Raw genomic sequence first — 26,824 nt, 5'->3', positions numbered from 1 at the left:
GTGTGCACAATCATTGATTGACTTCTGGAAAGAGAATTCAAATACTGTATTTACAATGTTTTCACAACGTCTAAAAATGTGGCCCAAAGTTAGACATTTGTAAAGGTAATAGTGTTGTAAATTGGTCGTCTCCAAATAGCCGTTTTTGGAAACGCCTAAACCTTCCCTTAGAAACCTGTGTAGTTGTTCAGATTGGGATCAAATTTGACAAAAGAAATGGTGCGTGCGGTTTGGAAACTTAGTCTCCATAGTTTTCAATTTACCTTGTGCTTTGCAGCACTCATTTCTGTTTTACTATATAATGCAGCAACATCTAGTGGTCAAATGTTACACAGTGTCTTTGTCAAGTCAAGTCGCATTTATTTGTATATCCATTAATCACAAAATATCTCAAAGGACTGCATAGGGTACATTAACACATTCCCCTGATATTTTAGGAACTAACCTGAATCTTTAAGATTAATTCTTGTGTTTTTTATGAATTCACCAAATGCAAAAATTAGGTCTTGTTAATCGCTAAGAAAGAAAAATATTTTGGGGGAGAGAGGGGGTTGCTTTCCTTGTGACGCTAACATTAATTGCTGCAAAATTGGGCAACTTAATTAATTAAACAAGGTGACGTATGTATATCAATGCATATATGCTGCAATTACATCTGTTCTCAGAAAGAATGACACAATTTTCTTGTTGGAAGAACAAAGTCAATAGGCAAAACACTGCAAAATGCTAGAAAACCCTCAAATTTGGTAGAAATCCAAATGTGCGCCTTACAATCCGATGCACCCTATGTGCGGACAAAATTGGAAATGTGTTACCATTTTGTTGCAATTATTGATATCTTGATAAACTTAAACTACCACAAATGCCTATCAATGGTGGCAAGTGACATGGACTGTGGTTCACAATTGCATAACATTGGATGCAAGAGTAATTGAACACGAATCACTGTGGGGGAACCGTCGGATCCTATCCAATATACCACTAGGTATACAGACGATATAACAAAAGGCATCAGATGTTATCTCATTATCACACTGTTTTTAGCCATGGTACCAGATATGCAAGCGATATAAGAAAACGGAAAATGAATAAATGGGTAGAACATTTTTTCACTTTTTCTCAGCTCAATCTGAACATTGTGACAAACTTTTGTATACGTGTGGCTATGCATTCATTTATGTCTTTAAGGACGACCAAATTGCAGGGTTCCTGCAGATCCTTCCAAAGACTTTGAATTCATTATTCTAAAAATAAGGCCATAATTGACATTGAAATGTCTTAAATCCAATTTTGAGAGTCTTAAAAATGTGAACACATTAGTAGAATTTATATTTTTTTGAACAAAATTTTTTTGTAATATTTATCAATTCTCTTTGAGTAATTCCCCTTTTACTTTCGTGGCAACATTGTGTGACCACAATAACAAAACAATCAAAACTGTAATGTGATTTTTGTCGGGTCTTTCAGAGCACACACATTTCTTAATTTCGGTCCACCCACAATACACATTCACCTTCGGACAGAGACACTTTGGGCCATGGGAAAGAGTTAATTTAATGAGAAGCGGCTGTCCAAGAATGTTTTTTGTCATGGCTAAAAGCTGTGCCAGGTATTGTTTACAGGGCCCGATATACTGGACTGTCTCAGAAAATTAGAATATTGTGATAAAGTTCTTTATTTTCTGTAATGCAATTAAAAAAACAAAAATGTCATACATTCTGGATTCATTACACATCAACTGAACTATTTCAAGCCTTTTATTAATTTAATATTGCTGAATTTGGCTTACAGCTTAAGAAAACTCAAAAATCCTATCTCAAAATATTAGAATATCATGAAAAAGTATACAAGTAGGCTATTCAACTAATCACCTGAATCATCTAATTAACTCGAAACACCTTGCGAGGTTTCCTGAGCCTTAAAAACACTCAGCTTGGTTCAGTAAACTAAATCACAAGTATGGGGAAGACTGCTGATCTGACTGCTGTCCAGAGGACCATCATTGATACCCTCCATCAGGAGGGTAAGACACAAAAAGAAATTTCTCAAAGAGCAGGCTGTTCACAGAGTGCAGTTTCAAAGCATATCCACAAAAAGTCTGTTGGAAGGGAAAAATGTGGCCGGAAACGCTGCACAACCAAGAGAGATGACCGCAGCCTTAACAAAATTGTGAAGAAGAGCCGCTTCCAGAATTTGGGGGAGCTTCAAAGACAGTGGGCTGAAGCTGGAGTCCAGGTATCAAAAGCCACAGTTCACAGACGTGTCCGGGAAATGGGCAACAATAGCCGTATTCCCATGGTCAAGCCACTTCTGAACTCAAGACAACGGAAGAAGCGTCTGACTTGGGCTATGGAGAAGAAGCACTGGACAGTTGCAGAGTGTCCAAAGTCCTCTTTTTAGACGAAAGCAAGTTTTGAATTTCATTTGGAAGTCAAGGCGCCAGAGTCTGGAGAAAGGCTGGAGAGGAGCAAAATCCAAGTTGCTTGAAATCCAGTGTGAAGTTCCCACAGTCAGCAATGGTTTGGGGAGCCATGTCAGCTGCTGGTGTTGGTCCACCGTGTTTCATCAAGTCCAGAGTAAATGCAACTGTGTACCAAGAGATTTTAGAGCACTACATGCTTCCATCTGCTGAAAAGCTCTATGGAGATGAGGATTTCATTTTCCAGCATGATCTGGCACCTGCCCACAGTGCCAAAACCACCAGTAACTGGTGCGCTGACCATGGCATCACTGTCCTTGATTGGCCTGCTAATTCCCCTGACCTGAACCCCATCGAGAATTTGTGGGGTATAGTTAAGAAGAAGATGAAAGACACCAGACCTACAAATGCAAATGAGCTGAAGGCCGCTATCGAAGCATCCTGGGCATCAATAACACCTCAGCAATGCCACAGGCTGATTGCCTCCATGCCACGCCGGATTGATGCAGTAATCCGTGCAAAAGGATTCCCAACCAAGTACTGAGTGCATCAATGGACATTTTCAAATGTTTGATTTAGTTTTGCTGTTATAAAATTATTTTTTTACTTGGTCTGAGGAAGTATTCTAATATTTTGAGATAGGATTTTTGAGTTTTTTTCAGCTGTAAGCCAAAATCAGCAATATTCAAATAATAAAAGGCTTGAAATAGTTCAGTTGATGTGTAATGAATCCAGAATGTATGACATTTTTGTTTTTTTAATTGCATTACAGAAAATAAAGAACTTTATCACAATATTCTAATTTTCTGAGACAGTCCAGTATATATATATATATTTATATATATATATATATATATTTATATATATATATATATATATATATATATTTTTTTTTTTTTTTTGTTTGTTTTTTTTTTGTTTTTTTTTTTTTTGTTTTTTTCATTTGTGGGTTTTTTTTTGTCGACTTCTCTTGAATTAGATTTCAAGGGCATTAAAAAGTCTACAAAGGTCTTGATTAAACTTGACTTAAGCTGTAGGAACCCGTAAATTATTTCATAAAATGCTTTTCTTTTCATTCAGTTCAGAAAAAAACGCGCTACTTCCCACAATACCTTTATCATTCAGCTCAGAATCCTCTGTGCTTTGTGAAGAATGTGCGAGGCATCAATAAAATACTATGTTGCAGTGGGCCGCAACCATTTCTTTTCCTCGGACCAGTCCAATGTCTTGACAAAATTCTTGCGGCCCGGCCCAATAATTACATCAACAATTGGGTACCTTGACTACAAATACTGTGATGATGAGATAAAACGAATGCCTTTTCATGTGTCGTCTGTATCCCTAGTCGTTCCGGTGTGCTCCTTTCCGCGATCAGGGTTTGATTCCCTTTGCATCTAATGTTATGCAATTTGGATCATTGATATCTTATTGATAACTTTTTTATTTTTTGTGTAACTCTAGCCCTCACTGTAGTTCTGATTCCATGCACCTTATAGTCGGGTGTGCCTTTTATGTAAAAAAACAATTCACAAAAACTTTTTTATCGGTGCACCTTATAGTGCAGAATATAAGGTACAGTGGAACCTCGGTTCTCGACCATAATCGGTTCCAGAACCCTGTTCGAAAACCGATTTGTTTGATCACCGAAATCATTTTTCCCAGCCGTTCCAACACCCTGAATGTTTACCTTGAATGTTCAACGTAAACAAAGCTAACCCAGGCTAATCGTACGTTCGCGTTATCGTAATCTTCCGTACGAAAGATTACGCTAACATAAACGTGTAAAAATAAAAAAAGAAGTATAAAGAAAATAATTATGAATAGGATTTCCTACCTTTGTGGTGGTCAGCAGAAGGCGCAGGTGGACAGTGGGGTATTCCCTAGCAAGATCGGACACTCGCATACCTCCTTCATATTTTGCTCTTATTTCTTTCTTAAATGCAATAGTTGTACGCACTACTTTTCTTTTTTCACCTGTAGCAACTTTGCTGCTTGCACTGTCTTTCTTCAGAGGCATAATCAGGGGCTAAAACACTTCATACACCTATATTAAAAGCCAAAGCAAAACGAAGCACGTCCGCACGCGATAACAGTTGGTCACGAAAAGAGCAATCCACACCCGTACGCCGCTCAGCATCGCACCCTAGCGTAGGCACTCACGCATTACCAGCTTTCGAACTTCGATTTTTTTGACCGAACAGCGAAGCAAGAATTTCTCTAAATTTTTGGTCGGACTCCGATTTGTTCGAACAGTGAGGCGTTCGAAAACCGAGGTTCCACTGTATATTTATATGGGATTTACACACATGTTGGAAAAGGCAAGCATGGGATATCTGAGAACCTGAGTAATTATTGCCTTTAAGTTTGCTACGGGACATGTTTACATACATATTTGAATGTCTGATGCTACACTACCTTCACTGATTTCTCATTCTCCGATGCTTCCTGCATGCGTTATGAGGAAAATGGAGAGGGAAGCCCCACGTAGCAGTGTACATGCCTGCCCCAATGCAGAGTGCGCTCTCATTAGTGGGATGAAGAGTGACATTTGCAACTTGAGTAACCTCGTGACTGCCGAATGAACATTGGTGTGTTCTTAACTCATTCCTTAAGGAGTTTTCTTCTGCGTAATAATCTCCTTCACTGCACAGTCGTACTTTTGAAATTGGAGTACTTTTTTGCAATGCAATTTTATGTATTACTTGAGAAAAAAAGATGTTGATTATATACACCCTGCTTCTTCTCTGAATGATCATCACAGGTGTCACTGACATTCCCAAACCGCCTTGGTTCGGAAGCTGTCATTGCACATTTAGTCTCCCAGGAACCAGTCCAACCACAAAGACCAGAGTAATCTTTCAATCTCACACGGAGTGCTTCAGATAAACTTGGAAAACACTGCAATGTAGCTGCGCTAATATGTCAAATACAACATAAGACGGACCTTTTATCTCATAAGTATTTATTGTCTGAAGTCTGGTTTATTATTTTTTAAACCTGAGCTCTTACAACATTTAGATCCCCACTAAAATTGTTTCACTAGAGTTAACGGGATAAAATCGCCATGTAGGAATGGGATAAATACTGCCCTCATGTGGCAATTTTTGCATTTAGCAGGTCCTACCTTTTTTCCATTGAATTTAACTGAACATAACCTATGAAAGTTACAAATATATAAAAAGAAATGAAAATGAAATGATCTGCATTTATATAGCGCTTTTCAAGTCAATGACTTCCCAAAGCGCTTTACAATGTGCTCCACATTTCCCAATAGCGGCCTTGTATTGCAGCCATGTAAGACGCTAACCTGCTTATTGGGGGTACTAGGGGTTCAGTGTCTTACCCAAGGACACTTCGACATGTAACACGGACAAGCCGGGATTCGAACTGGGATCCCTTGATCTTGATCCCAAGACGAGCGCTCGACCTCCTGAGCTACTGCCGCCCCTAGCGTCAGTATATTAAAATATATTTTAATAGCAGCATTTTCTTTACCCTGTTCATTCAGCATTTTTAAAAAAAAATGTTCAAGCAAATGTTTTGTTTACCGAAAGTCTTGTGAATTAACCGAGTATTGTAAAATACATTTTCCAAAATTGTATTACTGTCTATTTAAAACTTTAAGTACAGCATCGTCTTCCTTTTTTTTTTACATTACCCAATGCAACTTTAAAATTTGTTACAATGTAGTTATTTTCATTCACAAATTTAAGACAACATTTTCGTAGAAATCGTTAAAAAATTGGGATTCACAGTTTAGTTATGTTTTAATCGTACAATTTCAAAATCTTTTAAATTACTTTGTTTGGTGAAAGATTTTATACGTGCTTTGAAAATGACACACTGACAGTCACATAAATAATAATTATTTTGATACCCAACTATTTAAATGAATTTCAAAATGACATGGCATGTACACCATTTACAACGTTTATTTTTGTAATATGATTTAAACGTATCTACAAGTAGGTCGTCCTGAAGTTTTGCATTCCAAATATTTACATGCTTTAAATGACCCGTTGCTTACGGCTCATTCGAAGGGGAAACGCTAGTAAACCCATCCTTATGACCTTTTGTAACTTAAGTAAGTTAAAAAAAAATTGTTTTGTGTAAACAGATAAAGTCATATCACAGATGCTTTGAATATTTTGACCCTTCAGTATTTTTCAGAAAATACTAAAATAGGTGATTCAAAATACCATGATTTTTATGGCCTTTATCCAAAACTTGTGACAGTCATAAATAAGAAACCAGATACAAGTTTATTAATACTTACTGGTAAATCTCTCCCTTCCAACTCATAAGTTAAATAAATACCTATTTGTCACAACACAATATCTTTGCTTAAAATTTTATGACATTACGACTGGAATGTTTATCTTTGTAGCTTATTATTCTTATTTGATCTTAGTATTAATTTGCAAAACCGCTCTCAGAGGGAATATGAAACTGATATCAGTCACTGTTAAAATTATTGACTTCCTAAAAGAAGCTTGTATTTGCACCAATACACAATATTGGTACTTCGTGATCACTTTTAAATATTGGGGGGAAAGCTGTAAAACCCGATTTACGACATTTAATAAGCAATCAGCTTTAAGTAGAAATTGTTTAGGCAAAACAATGTTGGCTTTTATTTAAACAAGATTTTGCATGTTGTGTCTGTGCAGGGGGATTTGCGTGGCTATCTGTCTCACCAAGACTGGACGTTCAGAAACGCTGAGATATTGCAGCTGCAGAGGATGGCCTGCGAAATCGCCGCTGGTCTCACTCACCTTCACAAATATAACTTCCTGCACAGGTAGCACTCCAAAACTGCAGTGGCATAGTAACCTGACTTTTTTTTTGCTTTTGGCAGAAGCCATTCATTTCAATGCAATTTGATGCCCTTCATTTTTAGCATTGACACAGAGGGAGGCTGACATTTTAACATAGCCTCTAGTGATGCTTTACTAAAGTTGTATTTCTATATTTCCCTGAAATCTTTTGATTACATAAAATTAATACTGCCTGTATTTTATTTAATATGATTTAGGCCAAAAAGGAGGAAAAAAACCTTAACTAATTTTATACCTCCCTTTTGCCCACCTGCCCACTGTCAAGACCAGTTTAAAAATAGGGAGGTAATCAGAGGGAATGTAAAAGCAAGAGACATTTTTTTATTGTAGGACCATTTTAATTCTAAAAATATTTGATATTTTCAACCCTCATGTTGGGTGACCTTTCAAGATTTTGATAAACTCGAAACTACTTAGTTAATGGACATTAGACTAATGTAACAAAAGTTCTACACCGTATCTTACCTACAAGCCACAATCTTGGTGTGTCCATTTTTGTGCAACATTTTTTCAAAGCCATTTATTTCCTACCAAAATAAAAAATCCAATAAATGTCAATAAACAAAATGCATTTATTATTAGGACAATGGTGTTCTTTTTAAAGTCCGTTTTAAAATGATGAAATCTCTCGTAGGCTTTATTAAGGAAGTGTAGTTTTTATAAAATATTTGAAATTATACATCACACAATAGCAATTTTGCCTCACTATGTTCTTGTGCTTTACAATATACATTTGCCATTTAGTAACTAATTTGTGTTTGTGGAGGAACAGTTGTTTGATAATAAGCTGTTATAATGCTGCATGTCGATCTGTTTTGAGGATTAGCAATGTATTCCAAAAAAAGGTCTGCGCAGAGGCAGCATATCATGTCGTTGTTTGATCACAGCGAACATTGGATGCCTAGCTGCTCTTAAGCAGTGGGTTAGGGTTTGGGTTGCCTGCAACGTACGGCTCAGGCTAACACGACATCCAGCTCATCGGCTCTATTTGAATGCTCCGAATAAGCTCCAAGGGTTCCGATTACACTGCTCCAATGCATTGCCACAGTGTCAGCTGTCTGCTCCGCACAGCACATGATGATTCTGCTCTTTGTGTGTAAGAGAATAGCCCCATTTTGGAAGATGTCTTTTAAACCCATGTTACAACGTCAAGATATTTCTTGAAGGAACCCTACAAGTGAGACACTTGGTTCGGCAATCTTGATATAGTTTACATTCGCCGCATGGCCTTGTGTCGTTAATAAGACTTAACAAAGCTGCGCGACTCGTATTCAAGTTGTTTTTAAGTTTAATTGGATATCGTATATATTATTTGATATTCTCTTTCATGTTAAATTTCACTTAAAAGTGATAAGTGATGCATGCGAGTGATCCATATGTCAAGCTTGCCTTGTAGGGTTAACTTGTTATGCCTGTTTCCTGCTGCGTTTCCCAGTCAGGGCCCACAGCCAACAGGAGATGAGCATGGAGAATATAGTTTAAATAAATAACCTTTTATCGTCCAGTGGTTTCACAAGTTTTGACAGGAGCTTAAAAATGCTTGAGTCGGCACAGGTTTGTCATTGGACGATTGCGTTATTTTTGTTTTGCACGCACAAAATCATGAACCACTAAAGGACTGACGTCAGTGTTTGGGAATTGGCTATACAACACATGTTAATTTCATTAACACTTAGAGCCACTAAGTGCTGTGTGCCATCACCTGGCAACAACACAAACAGTTTGTACAGGCTGTATTTCCTTCAAGAAATAATATCCTGCTACTGTATGTGTGAGTCAGGAATAGAAACTCTGCATGTCTTGTTGCAGGGCGAAGAATAGCCGAAGCTATCTGAACCTTAAAACCATTTGTGGTCCTGCTTTATCTTTGTGAGAATAAAAGAAAATGTGCAAACTAAACTAAAAAGGTGCTTTGACAGTCAAGTTAGTAATTGCTAAAATCGTTTTTTGTTTCATCTTGACAAATTACTTTAAAAAAGGTGTGTTTATAATGATAAAGCAATTATATCCCATTTGTGTTTTTCCACGCTCTCTAGATTGTCATGTTTTTAGAAATATTGTTGGGTCTAATTTTTTTTTTTTTTTTTTTTTTTTTTTTTGCAGTGATTTGGCTCTGAGGAACTGCTACCTGACGGCAGATCTTACTGTGAAAGTTGGAGATTATGGAATTGGGCCCTACACTTATAAAGTAAGGAGGAATGTCACGTTTCTATTAATTTGGCACAACTTAAAAGTTCTAGGTGTTGCCTTGTGTAAATGTAGGCCTTTGGGTATTCTGTGACCTTGTGTTAAATAATACAGCAGCTGTAACACAAGCCTTTGAGTGTCATTATGTTGCAAGCAAGAAATGCATACCACTTTACAAACAGCACTCAACAATAATATTTCCTGATTAACAGCCAATCAAAATGTCAGGTCAAACTTGCAATTCTGACAAGTTGTCTTATATGGACGACAGCAAAAAAAACAAAATAACCTGTTGAATAGCTGCTTAAGAGAAGATAAACAAGGCAGAGACACAATATTTTGATTAGCGATTAATTGTATAATTCTTTGACTACGTGACAACCTGCGCTAACTGAGTGCTAAAGCCCCCCTGTCTCGAGTGTTTCATAAATTCTGCTGATCTTTCCCTTTGAATGTAATACTCAATAAGATAATGTCGCCAACTGGTGCTATTTTGGGAGAGCTTTTTAAATCAAAGTGAGCGCTTTTACCCGGCTGCGTCAGCATAAATCACCGTATTAGGCTCAAACTAATACATTTATATTAGGCAAGCTTGTTCTGCCCCCCATTGTCATCAGAGTTTGTTATATCGTACTCTGATCTTTTGTTGTTGTTTTTTGTCATCGTAGGAAGATTATATCATCACAGAGGACGATGTATTTGCACCCCTCCGCTGGTTGGCTCCTGAATTGGTGGCCGAGCGCCATGGAGGCGTGATTACTTTGGAGCATACAAAGTCGAGCAATGTTTGGTGCGTATAGAATATTATCTATTGAAATGACAGTGGTGCAATCAAATTGGTTAATCTGATAAGTAAGTTAAATATCTGGACCTGTTAACTCTTATTTCTGTTATACTAATGACATTTTGTGATAAACATGTTTAATTAGGAATACCCGATATCACCCAATATTACATCTTGTCTTAGATTTAAAGATTTTGAAGAATAACAACCCATGAGGTTATTTCTGGTACCACTTATGCATCCAAGGCTTAATACTATTGACATCCTTTACAGTTGTGTTCCGACAGCCCCGCTGGCTGGTTTTCAGATTGTTGAGAAGCAATAACGTGTGTAGGGTGTCACTGGTCTCTAGACCAACGGGTGGCGAACACGCGGCTCTTGGTCAATATGAATGCGACTCTTTACCTCATCATATTTTCTATATACTGTGGCTCTTTGCCTTGTTTCATGTTTAGTATTTTTCCCCTCTTAAAACACTTGAGTCCATCAGAGTTAATAACAAATAATAAATAATATTTTGAAATTAATTTGGCAGATTTGTTGTTTTTATGCTGCTCCGGACACATAACTGACTGCCAATCATCTGCGTAGGTTACGTCTAATGCCGGTCAGTGCGTGGTGTGGCTCTTTGACTCTCACAGTTAAAAATGTTGGCTTTTTGTGTCATACTTGTTCGCCACCCCTGCTCTAGACCTTTTAGAGTCTTCAAATTGCCACTTTTGGAAACGCCTGGACTTACCCTTAGAAAAAGGTGTAAAATGTTAAGGTTTAGTTTTTCAGATTGTGATGAACTTTAACCTTGGACCAGGTAAGGCTTCATGCGTTTGTTCCAGCTGTTTTCCAGCCAAAATGCCCATGCTACACTCATCTTGGATGCATTGGCATTTAAAAAAAATGAGGAGAGTATAAAATCTTATGTTTCTGTGTGGTCCGATTAAGATCACTCAATTTTACTAATACTTGCAGTGATTATTTCAGTTGGGGACAAAAATTCAGAGTGTTCCCTTTAATATAGACCAAAACGCTCCAGATTCTTTAAACGGTTCAACAACAGCAACTAATTTCCTCCGGGTACATCTTAGATTGGGATTTTAGGTTAATTTTACAGAACTCAACTTTATTTATAAAGCCCTTTTTAAACAGCCACTGCTAAAGTGCTGTATACAAATTAAGCACAGTTGCAAAAACACTTAAAATTACCATAAAATAATGAAAACACATAAAAAGTATTTTAAAAGTATAAAAATATTAAATTAATAAAACAGGAACAAAGTCTCATGCTGGGTCAAAAGCCAAGGAAGCAAAATGGGTTTTAAGACTAGTTTTAAAGATGGACAGTGAGGGAGCTTCTCAGATGTGCAAGGATAAACTGTTCCACAGTTTGGGAGCAGCAACAGAAAAGGCTCTACCCTCTCCAAACTTACTATTAAACCTCGGTCCCTCCAGGAGCAGCTGATCGGCTGACCCGATGCACTGAGCATGACAGTGAAGCACCTCACTGAGTTAATGATGGCCCAGGCCATTTAAACATTTCAAAATGAATAAAATAATTTCAAAATCAATCCTGAAACGCATATGCAGCCAGTTAAGACAGAACAGGTGTATTGTTCTCCTCCTTACTTACATGTGTCAGTTAAGTCGTGCAGCAGCATTTTGGACCTGCTGTAGGTGTGAAATGGAAGATGACTGATTCCATAATACAATGCATTGGAGTAGTCCAGCCGAGATGTGATGAAGGCATGAATCACAATCTCAAAATGCTCACGTGTGAGAAAGGGCTTCTCTTTTTCGAAAGGCCTTAGGGCCCGGTCACACAGCCGTTTGCGTCTGTATCGCGGCTGAATCACGACCAGTAATTTCTGCCCGTGAAGCAGACGCTGTTGGACGCTTTGAGATCGCGATACAGACGAGATACAGCCGTGCTTTACACGCGGCAAGAAATTCACACGCGGTTGGCCGCACGAAAAAGTTTTGCGCTGTTCAAAACTTTAGACCACGGGTAACCGCGGGCGGCACACGTGGTACACACGCGGATATGACGCGGAACGACGTGCTACGGCCGCGGCCAGGACGTGGTTACACGCGGGTAGGACACGGAATTTTAGCGGGTAATCGCGGATGGAGCACAGTCATAGCACGTTTGTTCTGCGCCTGTATCGCGGCGTTATCACGTGAATTAGCGTGCGTTACGCGTGTGACGGTCAAACGCCTTTCTCCGCGTATATTCAGCGCGATTTGCCAAGCACACGTCAGTTGTGCTCGAGACGTCAAGGGGTGAACATGGATCCCCGTCACCGTAGTGACCTCGTCTTAATCCATTTTTATTTCTTGACATTTCTTTTCATTTCATAACAAGATAATAAAATAAAAATGAAAAACTATTACAATAATAACATATTGGCTTCTTCTTCAGTGCCATAGCTTGAAATCTTTATCTTCACGGGACTGTGTCTTGAGCGGCTACAGCCCGGCTCGGCAGCTTTTATACCCGTGATCCACGGAACTGACGCGATGAGGAAGCGGAACAGTTGCTGGCGTCTGTTTTGCGGGCATACCACGGATGAACAGCGGGTTGGCCAATTTTGCGCATTTTCTACCGCGGGCAACCACGGGCAAAAAAAAAATCGCAAAATTTTACCCGCGATACAGACGCAAAAGGCTGTGTGACCGGGCCCTTAGCTGGAAGAAGCTTGACAGCACGTATTTGTTGATCTAGTTTAAAATGATTACCTCATTTTTTTCACCACCAGAAAACGGCAAATGCTAATTACTTTTTTTAAATCATGACTGTTATTTACCCCACTACTGTACAAATCATTTTCAAATGTTATTATTTTTAGGTCATTGGGTGTCACTTTATGGGAACTTTTTGCAAATGCGGGTCAACCCTATCCGCATCTGTCTGACCGGGAGGTTCTTAATCATGTGATCAAAGACCAACAAGTCAAACTCTCCAAGCCACAACTTGATCTTCCTTATTCTGACAGATGGTGAGATTTATTTTTTAACCACTCAATATTATATCCTGACAAAAAATAGGTAATACAATTTGGGTAAAGTTTGTAATTTCGAATCCAGTTAAACTAAAATGCAATGTAACTCAGATAAGGAATTTAAGGATAGCTTTGCTTTTGTGATATTTCCCGTCATTATTTAACTCTTGCTTTCTTCTAAAGACTATTTACATAAATCCTTTGCTGTATACTGTTGCTACTTCGCAGATTTTTATCATGTGTTATGTTCTGCGTTCTGATTGGCTAAAGTTTGACTGTTAAGCCGCTAAACAGTCGCTATTGGTAAAAAAAAACATACAGTATAGACTACTTTTATTACAAAGGTTTCTACTTCAAGGATCTTGACTGTCACTGGTACTTTCTTGAACGTAACTCGTCACAAACACTGGTTAATTGTATGTTTTGTCTTTAATTTTACCTGTAGGTATGAGGTCCTGCAGTTTTGCTGGCTCTCTCCTGACAGGCGTGCCACAGCTGAGGAGGTTCACCGTTTGCTCATCTACCTGCGTATGCAAGGTCAAAGGAACATTGAAGAAGACTTTGAGCAGCGCTGGGACGCCCTCAAGCCCAGCATTTCTATGCGACAAACCACTGTTAATAACTCCTCATTCCCTATCCTTGAGCATTTTACTGACGATTCCCTACAGCAGGATGTTGATGAGTTGCTGACAGTCACTGAAACAAGTAAAGGTCTAAGTTTTGAATACGTTTGGGAAGCTGCCATGCATGATCACTATGACGGCACCCATCCTCACCCAGGCATGGACGCGACTGTAAACTACCACAGCATGTTCTTTCCCGTTTCCACTGAAGACATTCAGGCTCATTTCCCGACAGTCGGTAGTGATGGGAGCACTCCAACTGGAATACCTGGGATTCTACCAGTGTTGGATTCAAACAAGTCAGCTGATGGGGGAGGCTATTACATTCAAATTGAGGATCAAGCAGAAGAAAGTCCAACTGGACAAAACGGCGTCAAAAGGAAAAGTTTCAATTCGAGCCAGCAGGAATTTGTTGGCCTTCAAGAAGTTCGCTTGGATGAATCCAGTACAGAAGCTGACTTTTTTCACCATAGTATTGACTCCAAGGACTCTTATTTACCAGATAGTCATATCTGGTCATCTCTTGAAAACGATAGTCCATACCACACGAATATATTCACAGAGGGGGAGTCTAAACCAGAGGAGTCAGTCTCTTGGAGACACAATTTTGTGGAGCTATCAGAACAAAATAGAAACCCATTTTGTGTTGATACCACTTTGGATGAACAATACATGAATTCCCGGGATTCTTTTTTAGGCCGATGTTCAGAAGCAGCTCATCAAACTCTAGAGGAAGCCAGTGCCGATAAAGAGAAGCTTCTGAACACTGAAAAACTGGCACAGAATTTTATATTTCTTAAGGAACATCACTTGATAAAAGAAGATGTGCGATTTTCAAATTCTCAGCAGAATTTTCTTTTACCAGGCGTTGTCCATGAACCAGAGGACACTTTCAAAATGACTTCTTGGGACAACCTGGACCCCAATGGCAGCTTAAACACAACAAATACATATTTGAAAACTGCATGGAATAGCACATCTCCAATAAATAATTCGCCGAGCTCCAATGTTGGGGAACATAATCCATTTAGAGTACAAAATCAAACACTGGTGCCTTCCATTACCATTTTCTCAGAAGATGATATAAGCAAGCAACTGCTAGCAAGTAACCGTTCTTCCGCCAAGGAGCTCTCTCCGCTCCAAGTGTTTGATAGAGGCATAGACTCGGATTTTCATTCTACCTCAGAGGTGATTGACATTCTCACTAGTCAGTCTGACAATCAGACTTCTTTGCTCTCAAACGATGCCTCAACAGAAGCGTCATGCACTGATGCTGAGCTTTCCAGTCTTGACGTCAACGTTGAAACCTCAAGCAATAGTGCTTATCCACTCATAGAAAGCCAGACATCAGAAAAAAGGCATGTCCAAGCCTCTGTTTCAGACTGTAGACATGTGGACGATTTGACAAGCGCTGATCTGGTGAGTGAATTTAATGAGGATGCGGATTTAGAAATTTATTCAAATCCGTCTGACAACGAAGAATTATTTACAGATACCAATGGAGAAGCTTTCAGGAAATCATCACTTTTGCTCTCTGGTCCTTCATTGGACCAGATTAGCCAGGACAGCTTGCTAGAAGAAAGCATATCCACCACCCTTCCGACAGTAGATCAATCCGCTGAGACGCCAGTCTCTTTAGACTCTCTGGACATTCACAGGCTGGGAGAGGAGTACAAGCTCCAGCCTCCATGTAAGATAGCTGACAGTGGGTACGAGACTGAAAATCTGGAATCTCCTGAGTGGAACACTCAGCCCAATGCGGAAGACCTCTCTCCTGTCAAAAATGACGAGATTGAAGTGCAGCAAAAAAACAATATTATAGAGACTGAAGCTCAATCCAATCTGATTCCTCCAGAAATTATCATCTCTGAAGTTGAAAGTTCGCCAGATGCTCATCCCGTCGACTACAACGGATTTGTTTCTGTCGAGGAACCAGTTATGACCGTTAATTATAGAGACTCTGCCTATTTCTCTGACAATGAATCTGAGCCGGAAAAGAAATCTGAAGAAAACAAAAAAGGTTCTGCTGAAGTAAAGTTGCTGCAGGACTCCACTGAAGCTCAGGTCCAAGTACAGGAAAGTCTAACGGGAAGTCTTATGGAGTATTCAATACCACAGGAAGTAGGTCCTGTTGCACTGGTAGCGCAGGGGGATGTCAAAGGAGGAGCAGGACCATCCACAGCAATGGATTTGGCTGCCAATGATAAAGCACCAGAACCTTTAAGCTGGCTGAATCACAGCGGAGATTTTGTTAACAAGCGACCCCAGTCTCCTGAGTCAGATCAGACGTCTTCAACTTTTCCACTTTCATCAAATAAGGACGCCCTTCATGCTAAGCTAACCAGGATCTACACCGGAGAAGCCCATAAGATAAAAGAGCCTGACGTAGAGGGGCGGTACCTTGGCCAGAGAGATGGGCTGGAGGATGGTATGGACGCCGATGAGGAGAACGAGAACAGCGACGACTCTGACGAGGATATTAACACCTACCAGCTGCACAGCTCCTCGGACAGCGAGGATGAAGGACCGCATCCTGTGCCACTCATCATCTCAGACGACAGCAATGCAAAGAATCTGAGGAGCTTGTTGAAACATGCGCCCCTCAAGTCTGTGGATCTAGCCCCTTCAGCCACCACCACCAGGAGAGCTGTGTCCTTCTTTGACGATGTCACAGTTTACCTCTTTGATCAGGTAACCTTTTAGCTCATCACCTGCCAGCTTACATACAAGGAAAGTAGAGGTTTAACATCCTGAGCCTTCATTCACTCTAAATTAACCCCTATATTGCAAACTTCAACTATATTCCCCACCCTACTTTGCTGGATTTAATTGTAAATGGCAAAATGCATTTACAATCAATGGCCCACTCATAGCCCTGCCCAAAAATGTCAGATGTTGATAAAGTTAAAACTTATATAAACTATATGTTGGCAGAATTACTCAAATAAAAACAAGCATTAAGGTAAATAAATGTAATAGCACTGTCCGGTGGCCCATCGGGGCAACCACCTCGGGCGAGTGCCCCGGCACCACTGCCCGCCCTCGTGTGTCTAGTTAACTTCTTTCACACAGGAAACAGAAAAATACACCGGAAATGCGACTTCAAAATAAAAGGGTACAAGACTGATAAACGTACAAAAGATGCAATTAGACTGATTATTGAAACGTTACTTCGTGTGTGTGTGTGTGTGTGTGTGTGTGTGTGTGTGTGTGTGTGTGTGTGTGTGTGTGTGTGTGTGTGTGTGTGTGTGTGTGTGTGTGTGTGTGTGTGTGTGTGTGTGTAAGATTGTTTTTATATTTAGGAATATAAAAAGTTATATTCACACAGTGAATTCTGAGAAATGTTACGACCAACCTTTCATATGTTCTATTAAGTTCAGTGCACACTTGGTGCTAACTGCATAGGGAAATATGTGTAGCGTTTGGCTGCAGAATGCCAAGAGCGCCGTGCCCGTGCACAACTGAAACGATCACATTTTCGGATCATGTGATCATTCGAAATTGCAACTAGCACAGAGTCATATCGATTTTAACAGATGAGCACACTACTGCAGCAAAAGTAAACTTAAAAGAATGCTGCGTCACGTAAAATTTGATCCCTATAATTGTGGGTGATAGCGCCAATGTTCTTCATTCGTGGTTCACATGGTAACAGACCAAATCCCATTCGACGATCGACGTTCCTCGTGGATTAAGAGAAACTCCTTCGACCAGACATTGGACTTGATTTTTGGGTGGAAAAGTTCAAATATAGTGTTTTCATGCGTTGTTGAAAAAGGCTGCTGGCCATTTTCCTCTGTCCCCCGCATGCTTGAGGAATTTGGTGACTGAGCGCCGAAATTATTAAACAGATTGATACACACCATTTTTCACCTCCAAAAAGTGCCCCCGCACATCTGAGGCCAAAAGATAAAGATAACTATTGCCAGTGACGTCGCACGCGGTTGGCGCCAGGTGTGCGTGAGGCTGTAGGGTTTTCGGTACTTAGGTTTTAGTCTCTATAGAGGAAAAATTAGGCAGTCAAAAGTTTACACACTATTTACAGGGCTGGTTGGGGTGCTTGAACTCTTAATTTGAACGTTTGTTGTGATTCAGGAAACTCCCACCAAAGAGTTGGGTGACCACTCCTCAAGCTCCAATATGCACACCCCACCATTGAACAGCCCGACACCAAATTCTAGCTACATGAACCGCTTCACCAATTCCGAAAGCTCCACAGACGACGAAGGTAAATAATTTCTCGTGTGTGTCTCTTCACACTCTTATTGTCCATTTCGCATCGCCAGGAGGTGGTTTTGAGTGGGATGACGACTTTCCCTTGGCCCCCGCCTTCCCTGCCAAAACACACAAAAATGCTTTAAAGGGCACGACAGCGTCCCGCATCTCGTCCCCGGCTGTTGCGGTGCCACCAAGCTGGGGAAGTTCCTCCAACTACTCCCGCTTTTCCATCTCACCAGCCAGCATTGCCAGCTTTTCTTTGACGCACCTCACTGACTCGGACATTGAACAAGGTCAGTTTGGAGGTTTTAGCAAACCAGAGTATGCATCGTCTCTTTTGCATTCCTTCATCAGGCATGAAAATTACTTTCTGGAGAAATTTACTGTTCTGAAGTCAAAAGGGGTGAACAAGGTGAATTGTGTAGCTCCAAGAAGAACATTTTTAGAGTGGGGGGTTTGTGAGTATTCACAGAGAGTGAATTGGGCGTTATGTGTTTGAATTAATTTCATTATAGTTCATGTTGACGAGAGTAGTTGCCTGTCGAGCTGAACAACTGTTGCATTAAAAACGATGATCCCTGCCTGTGGAAGAATCAAACGTAGTTTTTGCGTTTTTAGCCATTCAGGTTGGAAAATGTTCAACTGCAGCCCATACATCATGATACATAGATGACATCATAAACTAACTAGAAGGATGGTAATCGCTAAGGTCAATGATAACAGTTCATGGAATCCCTACATAGAAAACGCTAACACACTCTTTTTGATTTATTTGATGAGTTTGTATTTTTTATTTCTTGGATCTACGTGACAATTCATTATCAACCTGAGAGAGTTCCCCAGTGTGATCTATCAAGAACATGGAATAAAGAAATCCAGGCTAAATGTTCTAAGCGCTTCTTGAACTAGTCTGACCTGTGCATTTTGTTTTACGTTTGCCAATTCAGTTTTTTTTTTTGTTTTTTTTTGATTGATCGTTAATAAATAACAAACTTCTATTTTACAAGGGGACAGATGAATGTGAATTGGACCCTATACAACGCCCTTGTCAAAATTGGAATTGATACCATCTTTGCAAGTCATTTGATCACTTTTTACAATATCAAACCATATACGGATGAATCAAACCTTTGAAGGTCATTTGACTAGACTAGAAGATTTTGGTATAGTGCAATAATATGAATTCATACATCCGACAGCGAGCGCTGAGGCACACGCACCATAGTTACGGTATCTAATTATCACAAGCTCAACCTCAGCATTCTTAATTGCAATAAATGTATTACGTGAATGGCTATTCATAGAACTGTTGCAATTACACAGTCAACAGTCTAATGACAATGTAGCCTAAATGTACAAATTTAATGCAGGATGAATAAAATAATGCAACATATTAAGAAAGTTCATAGAAATTTATATAAACCAAATATATATTTCACACTTTAGACAGGAGATGTGAAAGATGTATCTCTGGGAATGATCGTAGCCTGTTTATTAGTTTTGTCAGGAGTAAGTTAGCTGTAGTAAATAAATCACCACAATAACTGAGCCTCACTTGATTTAATCTGCTTTCATGCAACCAACATGGGGTTAAATTCAGCCAAGATAATAAACATCCTGACTATATCCCATATCTTGGTTTCGCACAATACTACCCCCAAGGTGTTTGTGTGTGTGGTGCCTCCTGCTAACCACTGAAACACAGTGCGAGTTGAAAGACCTCAATATTTTGTTGGGTCGTGCAGTGCAGAACACTAATCCTCAACACCATTCTCACTTTTTTAACCAACGACCCATATCCATGCCTGTTTCATTGACATATTGTATTTTTGGTGTTTGTTTTTAGGTAGCAGCGAGGATGGAGAAAAAGACTAGTTTTCAGATCACTTCACTGCCAGCAGTGTCATCAAATAATCAAACCGTTGCACATTTGGGAGATCAGGTCTCGATGGCGGTGGTCAAGGCAGGAACCTACCTGAAGGTTTACTTTGATTCCCAAGCTCTCAACAGATGTGATTATCCATTCTAGTGTCAAGTTGTTGGCTGCTTCCTGCTTTTTAAACCAATCTGAAGGATTTGGTCACTACGTCCAAATAGGAATATTTACTCCAGATCTCTCTGGACCTGGTTATTTAATTTTTTTTTTTTAATTGTTTTGTTCACAATATCTTTGGAGAAGAACTCTTCTGTAGCCTTTATACTATGAAATAACTAGTGTCTTACTAGTAGTATCACATTGTCCTCTTGTACCTCAAACTTAGTGTGTTGTTGCCAATCAGCCTTTAAGACCCTTTCACGTCCACATGCAAATATAGTTAGTCCTGATTTGAGACGATTCACAGCACTTGATGAATTTAGGTCCCTTGTTAGAGGAACCATGAGCCCTATTAAAAGGAAGATACACACAGACAGTCATGAAAAATGCTGCCAGTAGAACAGTCATTCCACTGAAGCAGTTCTGCATAGCAAAGTTCTAGAAACAGGGTTCGTATGGGTGCTTGAAGTTCTTAAAAATGCTGGAATTTTATTGTGTTTTCACAGATTGACAAGTGCTTGAAATTGTGTGTAAAGTGCTTGGAAAATTGTGAAATTGTTGCTATGTTTCTCAACAAGGCTAAAAAATGACTGCTTTCCAGTATCTTGGCTTTGCCAATACATTTCTTCCCTAGTGATTTAGGACAACTGGTATTAGTTTGTGTGGCATTGTCTTATGAAGTTTCCTAGCCCCCTTTGGCCCGCACCCAAGGGGTGCAGGCTACATCCAAAAAGGGCACCATGAAATCAGTATTAGTGCAAGGATTACGTTCTAATTATGGACATTTTGTGCCATGCAAAAACAAAATAATGTAACATTTCCCTGTGTTATAAATGGAAGAACTTCCTGCAACTGAAAATGTAAGCTATATTTTACCATCATTTTACCCAACACCTACTTGTGGAGAAATTTGTCCCCCAAAAAATATATTCATGATTTATCTGAGATCAAATGTCTTGCACACGCAAGATTTAAGATCGCATATGTAAGTCGCAGTTGTATTTGCGGCGCTTCAAAATAACTGAATCACATCGGATTATTTATTTAAATACTAATGTGGAGAACTTGGAAACTTTGCTTTGGATGTCCTTGATAAGTGTCAGAATTTGACCATGGGAAAGGGTGCACGAACCCTGCAAAAAAACTTGTGAGCACGTGATTCTGCTTGTTTTCTGTAATGCCTTGTGAGTGAGGACAAAGTGCTTGTACTAAATACTCGTGGGGCAAACCTGCTCAAGTTGACGAATCTAGAGTATGTCCTTGAATGATTGCTTCAATTTCATTTATTAGTACGCTGAGACATTATTTCACAACTTAAACTTGAGTGCACGAGTGATATTTTTTCTCCTGCTCTTGCCTTATGCAACGAAGTAGACTTTGACGCACACGATGAACTCCAGGCAAATTACTATTGGCATGCGACCAGTGCAATAATATGTTCACACTGCCATTGATGGCCAAAAATCCATTCTTACTGGCAATTGTTGAGCTAAATGGCTGGAGAGGTTTTGACACTAGAAGTATTTGCCACTAATGAGGTGAAGGTACTTGTGGGCAATTGGTGCTGCTAATAAGGTTTGGTCCACTAGTATGAAGCATAGGCCTTACGTTACAAGTGCAGCACATTAAAGCAGTGGTTGGCAACCCCTGGCCTCGGACCAACCAATACCCGATCGTTGGGGGTTTGGTACCGGGCCGCACAGAGAAAAAAAACTCATTATTTTCTGCTTATTCTGTATTTATTCACGTATAAATGCATTTTTCTTTCTCTTTTAGAAATGCATATCGAATTGCGTCCCCTTTGTACTAATGAGTTACAAAACATAGCTCTAAGCTTTAAAAAGGTTGGAGACCCCTGATCTAAAGCCTTTTCCTATCGAATCTAAATCCCTTGTGGTCTAGTGATGACACATTTGATTTAGGCTTATTGTCATTGTTACTTATACTATTATTATCAAAGTCTGACATAAAACTGGTCCGTGGTACAGAAAAGGTTGCGGACGACTGGATTAAGGTTGTGTACTGGCATAATCTAAATGAGGTTTTAGAAGGTACCCGTACGCTGAGGGTCGATGGTGTGCCTGTACCACAAAATGAGTGCTTACAGTACCTTGCAAAAGTATTGGCCCCCTTGGATATATTGCCATATTTCAGGTTTCAAACTTATAAATAAACTCAAATATTTCCCAAGATTCAACAACATGTGAGACACCATCGTGAAAAGGAACCAAATTCATCCAAGGTTTTATATTGTGCTAACAAAAATATTGGCCCGCTTTGAGTTAATACTTTGTACAACCTCCTTTTACATTTTTTTGGGGGGTATTTATGTTTCGCACTTCTTGAAGCAAATATTTTGGGGGAAAATATGGGCTGCGTACCATGCTAGAGTGCATGGAAACAAAAAACAGTAAAAACATCCATCCATCCATTATCTGCACCGCTTATCCCCAGTAGGGTCGCGGGGGTGCTGGAGCCCAACCCAGCTATCTTCGGGCAGTGGGCAGGGAACACCCTGAACTGGTTGCCAGCCAGTCGCGGGGCACACGGAGACAGACAACTCACTCATTCAATCACACCTAGAGACAATTTCGACCGCTCAATTAACCTGAACTCAAATGTTTTTGGAATGTGGGAGAAAACCGGAGTGCCCGGAGGAAACCCACGCAAGTACGGGGAGAACATGCAAACTCCACACAGGAAGGTTCGATCTTATGACCTCAGAACTGTGCCGCACACGCGCTAACCACTACGCCGCTGTGCTGCCCTGCAAAAACATATTTAGATTTCAAAAGTAGAAACTCAGAAATCACAAAATAAACTGCAGTTACGGAACAAATCATATGAATGTGCACAAATCTTTGTCAACAAACTTGAAAATGGCCGCATATCAATACTAATGCCAATACTTTGGCTAGGCACTGTACCTGGCTTCTGAGGCCAAGCACTCACATCACGCCTTCAGTATCCACCTCCCACTTTTCTTTCCTCGATATTTTTGCAGTTGATGACAGAAACAATAATGAATTGTGACAAACGGGAGTTGGCTTGAGTCGTTTGGTGACAAACACTAGTTTTATATTTGTCCCTCAAGACTCGTGGGGGGAAAAAAGGCTGCTCACTCGGGTTCACCGCGCAAGAAAAAATATTTTTAAAATGAACCGATAGAGATGTTTGATCTGTTTTTAAAAAAACAAAAGGAAAAATGTAGAAAAGAACAATGTGCAATGACTACACTACTTTGTGTGACTGGGTAAGGTAGAAATTGATGTTGAGAAATCCACGCAACTCTAGTCTTTTTCCTGCCTTCGTTTTCTTTAGATATCATTGAATTCGTGTTGTGATGATTTCCATTGACGGCTTTTGCTTGATTTTGTTTTTTTCTCCTTTTGCAATTTGAAATTGTGCGTCGTTTATTTTTATACCCAAAGAACCTCAAACATAAGCGTATCTGTGTATATCAGTCTGTCTTAAGTGAGTGTGTGTGTGTGTCTGCCTCTTGTTGCCATTGTGAGAGTAGAGCTGCAACTAACGATTATTTCAATATTCGATTTACCGACTCATTTTCAATTTCCCCCTCTGTTTAAATATTAAGGTTTTAGACTTATAGGGACATCCATCCATTATCTGCACCGCTTATCCTCAGTAGGGTCACTGGGGAGCTTGAGCCCATCCCAGCTATCTTCGGGCAGTGGGCAGGGGACACCCTGAACTGGTTCCCAGCCAGTCGCAGGGCACACAGAGACAGACAAACAAGCATTTTGAAAATCCTTGGTGGTTGAAAAATTTGCATTTATCTGACAAAAGATGGTCTTCACCTTAAGGGAGCTGACATGATTGGCTGTCATCTTGCTGCCAAGGCTACCCTCAAAACTTGTATACAAACATATACATGTAAACATAGTGAAAAAAGGTACACTGTAGGATAATTTTTGCTCATTTTAAATAATAGGTTTTTCTGTGTTTCTCTTTACTTTTTGTTTTACTTCGTTTCACCTTTTTCCACACTTTCTGTTTTCTGCTTTATTTTCTTGTACTTTTGATTCTTTTGGATTTTTATTTATTTCCTTTTTTTTATATTTTGTTTTTTCTCCTCTTTACGTGTTTCTTTCTTTGCTAAAGCTAGGTAAAAAAGTGAGGGAAAATATTGTTTTTGGGTCACTTTGAATTTCCATAGTTTGTATTCTACCTTGTGCACTAATTTTAGGTTCCACAATACCATATACTTAGTGGTCAAATATTACCCACTCTAACTTTAACAAAAATATAAAATACATACTAATGTATGTTATTCACCTGCAACTATGGGAAGATAAATTTTCTATAACGTGTAAAGGGAGGCAACTCTTTCGGGTAAAAAGAGAACCTCGTGCATCAAACTATGATCTGGAAGCGCCCTCTTCAGGACCAAAGTGCCACTACAAGCATAACCCCTCAACAGCCCAACTACAACATCTCAACAAAATTCCAAAACTCTTATTTGCAATCAATTAACGTGCTGAGTGATGCGTTGCCAAGGCTTTTAATATCCATTTTATCGATTCGTTGTTGCAGCCCTATCTGAGAGATCATTTTAAGAGTATGCATGTGAATTAAAACTTTGAAAAGCGCACTCTTATTTAGTCTAGACGACATCACTCCTTTCCTTTTTGTAGAAAGCCCAATCGTGCGCCTCTTTGTCCAAACTTGGAGGTTTATTCAAGGACTTTGACTGGACGAGTGCCGTCGGCGGCGTTTGCTCCTTATTGCACATTTGACAAAATGTAACTGACATGTAAAACTACCGATTTGTCAAAAAGTGTCTATAGATTTTGGGGACGAGGTTGTACGTGAACATATCATAGCTGCTGTCCGATTAAAGCCAATCATGATGATGATGATTATGATGGAATTTCGCTATTTAATGTGTCCATTTGAAAAGTGGTGATATTTTTACTTCACATTGATCAAGCCATTCATGTCATTGAATGAGATGTTTGTAATTACACTTGTTTATTATAAAAAATAAATGCAAATAATGTGGCTCTTTGGCATGCTCATTTGACTCCCTCAAGTTCTTTTTGTCCCTCTCTTACCTATATTGTACATGTGAGGGTTATGCTGCATTCCAAAAAGGGGGAGTTCTCCAACCCCCGTCCAGGAAAATATTCAAATGACCCTCGGGGAGAGAGGTCCTAGTTAGATGTACCCACTCCATAGAGTGGCTTGAATCTGATGCCCATGGACAAACATACATGAACGGTATCCATTATCTGCACCTCTTATCCTCAGTAGGGTCGCAAGGGTGCTAGAGCCCATCCCGGCTGTCTTCGGGCAGGGGACACCTTGAACTGGATGCCAGCCAGTCGCAGGGCACACAGAGACAGACAACTCACTCAATAACACCCAGAGACAATTTTCGACCGCTCAATTAACCGGGGGTAACCTACGCAAGCACAGGGAGAACATCCAAACTCGGCACAGGAGGTTCGACCTCATGACCTCAGAACTGCCGCACACGCGCTAACCACTGCGCCACCGTGCTGCCCTGGTAAAGATGATTTACACAATTACAGTGGGCGCTATTGACCTCAGCCGCCGTTTTTCCTCAATTGCGAGAGGGCACGTTTGCCGGAGGTCAAAAAGTCTTTCAATGAGCAAAATAAAGAACAACTTTTTTTGCGATCAGCCATCTTTGCTGTTTGCATTTGCTTGTAACGCTTTAAAGTCTGTTCGGGTACCATACAAGTGGGGAAAAATCTGACTCCTCCCTTCCCTGGATTGCAGCATTAGAATGTATGTCGAACTTAAGTTTGGCTCTGAGGCTTGAAACTTTCTGTTCTGAGATGGACTGGATCAGTATAAGAATGTCAACTACAATATTTTAACTTTGTTCAGGCATGAAAATCTCTCATCTTTTAAAGAAATTCACAGTTTTGAGGTTAATTCAAATAATAAAAAGGCCTAAGTAAATCGTATAGATCAGAGGAGAAAATGTTTTGAGTTGGGACAGGGGTATCGTGAGACTTCCCAGAGTGAATCAAGCATTTAAGGTGGTGCCTTCGAATTAAAATCAGTGTAGTTTGCATGGGCAGGAGAACTGTATTGGTGTGTTACACGCATTCGATTTTATCACACTTTTTAATCACAGTACAGAGACGAATGTTAAGAGAAAACAAAGTCGTCCAGAAAAAAGCGTGACGTAGGAAGCAATCTTTGGTGTATCTGATAATGAATCATACTTTGAAGGACATAAAAAAATACTGTAAGTTTTAGGTTAGTATTGTGTTCGTAGTTGTCAATAAATGATTTGAATCACGGCTGCATGTATTGTCACATTCAAAGCATAGTTTGAGCTGAGAAAAAGCCAACATTTTAATACTGATTTTTAACCAGAAGTTAGAGCGCCATATACACAAATGCAGTATTTCTGCCACACCTTTCTCACCTTTTAGGTCCGGACCCACTTTCATGCGTGTTTGTTTTTTAGTATGATGCCATATTTTTAACCTGATCAGTAACCTACCCTACATATTATAATCTTGGATGACAAGGAATATTTTCCAAACACGTTTATTCACAAACAATGGGGGGAAATCTTCATGTTTGGCATTGACTGTGTTATTTTAACAGTTGGGTGAATGCAGTTTTACACCCGAACCAACTCACCACATACACACATACAAAATCAACACTTCTTTTGCGGCCTGAGTAAGCATTTGGTTTGCATTTATTTAAAAACCTATTA

The 26,824-nt window shown here is 39.7% G+C and overlaps 1 protein-coding gene across 1 annotated transcript in view; it reads left to right on the top strand.

The window, feature by feature from the left end:
• lmtk2 (lemur tail kinase 2) overlaps positions 1-25,136 on the top strand; it is a 38,313-nt gene extending 13,177 nt beyond the window's left edge. Inside the window, exons 7-14 of the mRNA XM_088339297.1 lie at positions 7,090-7,220; positions 9,361-9,445; positions 10,113-10,234; positions 13,069-13,218; positions 13,667-16,535; positions 17,940-18,072; positions 18,131-18,355; positions 19,909-25,136. Of these exons, the coding sequence (XP_088195423.1) occupies positions 7,090-7,220; positions 9,361-9,445; positions 10,113-10,234; positions 13,069-13,218; positions 13,667-16,535; positions 17,940-18,072; positions 18,131-18,355; positions 19,909-19,937 (3,744 nt within the window). The 3' untranslated portion in view covers positions 19,938-25,136. The remainder of the gene's footprint in view (positions 1-7,089; positions 7,221-9,360; positions 9,446-10,112; positions 10,235-13,068; positions 13,219-13,666; positions 16,536-17,939; positions 18,073-18,130; positions 18,356-19,908) is intronic.
• Positions 25,137-26,824: the final 1,688 nt, after the last annotated feature.

This window comes from Urocampus carinirostris, chromosome 1, assembly GCF_059441175.1.
Source record: "Urocampus carinirostris isolate Australia breed hairy pipefish chromosome 1, RoL_Ucar_1.0, whole genome shotgun sequence".
NCBI lineage: Eukaryota > Metazoa > Chordata > Actinopteri > Syngnathiformes > Syngnathidae > Urocampus > Urocampus carinirostris.
The sequence above is the reverse complement of the archived record's forward strand: the minus strand, read 5'-3'. Positions and strand labels throughout refer to the sequence as shown.